Consider the following 3,483-nt stretch of genomic DNA (forward strand, 5'->3'; position numbering starts at 1 on the left):
TTCCTCGGTCATTGCGTCTAGCATCTGGTGGAATTGCTCAGTTGTCCATCTCGGGGGTGAGTAGCAACTACACATGAAGATTCCATTAATTTTGGCGATTACGAAACCTTCATGTGAACCTCCAACCACTTCCTGGATAGGATATCTGCCCATCACCTGTATTGCAGCAATCCCTAAACTATCCGTCGCCCAGCTGCCGTTATCACGGGGTACTCGGTACGACTCCGCTATGATTGCAACGTCGCATTTTGTCTCTGTTGTCGACTGCCACAACAGTTGCTGAGCATTGCAACACAGCTCTGCAACTGTTGTGGCAGTCGACAACAGAGACAAAATGCGACGTTCAGATTGATCTGAATTATCTCCGTTACTGCGACTCTGCTAACGCCTTCTTATATGAGGGACACTTGAAGCTTCCTGTCGCATGGTCGCTGCCGTTCTCTGGTTTGCAGAGCAGGCATTTCGGTTGCTTCGTGCAGTCTCTCGCAACATGCCCTTCCTCACCGCATCTCCTGCACAGTTCAGACCTGTCGGGGCCTGTGCAGTTTCTTGCCTGATGTCCGAAGCCCATGCACTGGAAGCATCTCTCCATCCGCTTGGCCACCCGGGGCACCATCTTCAGCGAGCAAACCGACCAGCCAACTTTTATTTTGGTCGTTTCTACCATCTTATTGGCTGCGACTGTTGAGAGCCGTATCGACGCCGCCTGCGTGCCACCATACGCCTTCCTCATACGGATCGTCTTTGGTGTATTGTCCAGCTTACACTGTTCTATTAACTCGCGCCTTAACTCCTCGTCTGTCGTGATTTCGTCCAAATTTCTGCATTCGACCACTGATTCCTGGGAAAGATCCCTCACCTTCACCTCCTCACCGAGCGACTTCGCAACCAGTTCCTTGAAGGCTGAACTTTTGACCGCCGGATCCCTCTTGAGCTCGAAGAGCATCTCTCCTTTCTGGGTACGCCTGGTTTTCACCACCTTCTCTCCCAGTTCTTTCAACTCCGGATCGTCCCTCACTTTCCGTAGGAGTGATGCATAAGTCACTCCTTCCTTTACTTCGACGATCAGGGCCTCTCCCTTACTTCGCTCGCGTCGGGGCCTAGTGTGTGTGTGTGTGTATATGTGTGTGTAATGCGCATCACACAATTGAGAAGAAATGTTTAGTATCTGAGTTCTCCACCGGGTACATTTTGTGCTGTCGTGCTTATGAATTTTGTGCGCTTCGCACCAAGAGAGAATACGAGTTTTCTTTAAGCGCGCGCTGATGGAATTTCAACTCAAGCGTAGCGCTGCGTTTGTTTTCTGAAGACTGATTAGCAAAAGGTGGCCATGCCAAGTGTAAACTTGATATTTTTGATTCGATGCGTCACATCTTTAGTTTATTCACTTCTTAACATAGCGATCACAATGTGATCAATTTTTTATATTTACTATGAAGACCCACTACATTATCAAACACATCGAAGTAGATTAAATCTCATTAGTTTTCAATATCCAAGAATACCTTCTTTATTTCAAAGTTTATCAACCCTCAACCACAATCCCTGTTCGGGAGACAGAATAAAACTTTTCGCCGTGAAGTCCAGCGGAACGGTTGACTTTTCGCCACTCGTGAATTGGAAGGATCGCAGCAACAATGCCAACCCTATTCGGGCTTGCATCATCCCAAATCGCATGCCGATACAGATACGGGGACCTTCCCCGAATGGTGTCCAAGCATATGGGTGCCGTTTGCGTATTTCTTCCTCTGTGAATCGCTCTGGATCGAACTTTTCCGGATCTGCGAATATCTCCGGATCGTGATGGATAGCGTAGACAGGAATCATCACGCTAGTGCCAGCTGGTAGCACAGTATTGGTGTCGGGTATTTGATAGTCCTTTCCTACTGCACGGAAATGAAGAGGTACCGGTGGATACTTGCGAAGTGTTTCTGAAACAAAAGTTGTATTGAATATCATATCTTTCGTTACATATGTTAAAATTCCCTCACCATTCAAAATCTGATCAATGTACGTCATTTCCAACATCGCTTCGTAGCTCATCTCCCCGTTGTGCTTATCGAGAACTTCCTGTACACATTTTCTCCCCTTCTCCTGGACATCCTGATCGAGGGACAGCTCGTACAGTGCCCAGGTCATCGTGGTGGACGATGTTTCGAAACCGGCGACGAAGAAGACGAATGCCTGAGCGGCGATTTCATTGAAGGTCAACGGATCCTGTCCCGAAGTGTCACCTTTCATCATAGCAATCAGTAAATCCATAAAGTCGTTCCTGTGCACATTGTTCTTAACACGATAATCAACAGTTTCCCGAACCACATTGATGAAAAAATCGGACAGTTCCGGATCATTTTGTCTCAGTCCGAGTAAGCGTGCAAATCGTGGGGCAATCGAACAAACCGAATCCTTCAGCCGGTTTCTCGGTAATTCGAAGTGCCTTCTCCCCATCTGGCGAAACTGTGCATTAGGATCCTTCATCGAGTTGCACTCGATTCCGAAGGCACACATTCCAATCACATCGGTGGTGAACCGTGCAAGCAGATCCTTCAGTTCGAGCTCCGTTCCCTTTCCAACTTTTTCATTCATGTAATCGCCGAATTGTTTCCCCGCTGCGATCATGGTCGGGAACATAATTTTCATCTTTCCCGAGGTGAACGTTGGAGAAATTTTCATCCTCAAATTACGCCATTTCGTGCCCTGCAAATTAAACAGATGCGCAGACAGAGGATCGTCCTTCTCATTGTAGTATGTGCCCCGATCGTGGAAATACTGGAAATCCTTAACGAATATACACTTCAGCAGTTCCAAATCGATGGCCAGCGCGACCGGCTTGATGTACAAATAGATTCCAGCGATCGGAAACTGACCTTTGAACTGATGGTACAGCTTTTGGAAGGATCGGGCAATATGAACGTTATAATCACGCTTTTGTCTCAGAGAAACTCCAGTGGAAGGCACATTCCGATCGGACCAGAAAGTAATTTGTGTCTTCAAGCGATACGCTAAGTATGTCAATAATAAAATCACGACCACCGGCAGCACCGCGAGATCCATTGCGACGCGTAGTAGAACGACGACTGGGCTTAAACGCTATGCAGTTAGTGACATATACTACTGATGGTTTTACCATTGGTATAACCAATCCCGATAACGATAACTGATCAATTATTGAAGGTGCGCTTCCACAGTTGACAAAAAGGTCTAGTTTATCGCACTTTTCACGAAATACTGCCAGTAATGGTGGGACGTGAGTCACATGATAACGAAAAGCTGGAGATAGACAGCTTGATTTATTCCCATTCGTATGAATGCTGTGCTCCCGTGGCCGAGTGGTTAGCGTCACAACTAACATGCCGGGTGTTCGGGTTCGATTCCCGTTCTGGTCGGGGGAATTTTTCGTCAAAGAAATTGCCTCCGTCTTGCACTGTGGTCACGCGTATTCTAGAGCTTGCCACTCAGAATGCATTCAAGGCGTGTTATTTG

General features: G+C 47.2%; 1 protein-coding gene across 1 annotated transcript; it reads right to left on the minus strand.

Moving 5' to 3' along the window:
- Positions 1-1,485: 1,485 nt before the first annotated feature.
- On the minus strand, positions 1,486-3,255 carry LOC129779018 (probable cytochrome P450 6a14). The gene is made up of 2 exons (XM_055786252.1): positions 1,992-3,255; positions 1,486-1,931 (listed from the first exon to the last, which is right to left on the minus strand). Exons 1-2 carry the CDS (start codon positions 3,052-3,054, stop codon positions 1,516-1,518), a joined length of 1,479 nt encoding a protein of 492 aa, XP_055642227.1. The 5' UTR covers positions 3,055-3,255; the 3' UTR covers positions 1,486-1,515.
- Positions 3,256-3,483: the final 228 nt, after the last annotated feature.

The sequence above is a fragment of the Toxorhynchites rutilus genome, chromosome 3, assembly GCF_029784135.1.
Source record: "Toxorhynchites rutilus septentrionalis strain SRP chromosome 3, ASM2978413v1, whole genome shotgun sequence".
In the NCBI taxonomy this organism is placed as follows: Eukaryota; Metazoa; Arthropoda; class Insecta; order Diptera; family Culicidae; genus Toxorhynchites; species Toxorhynchites rutilus.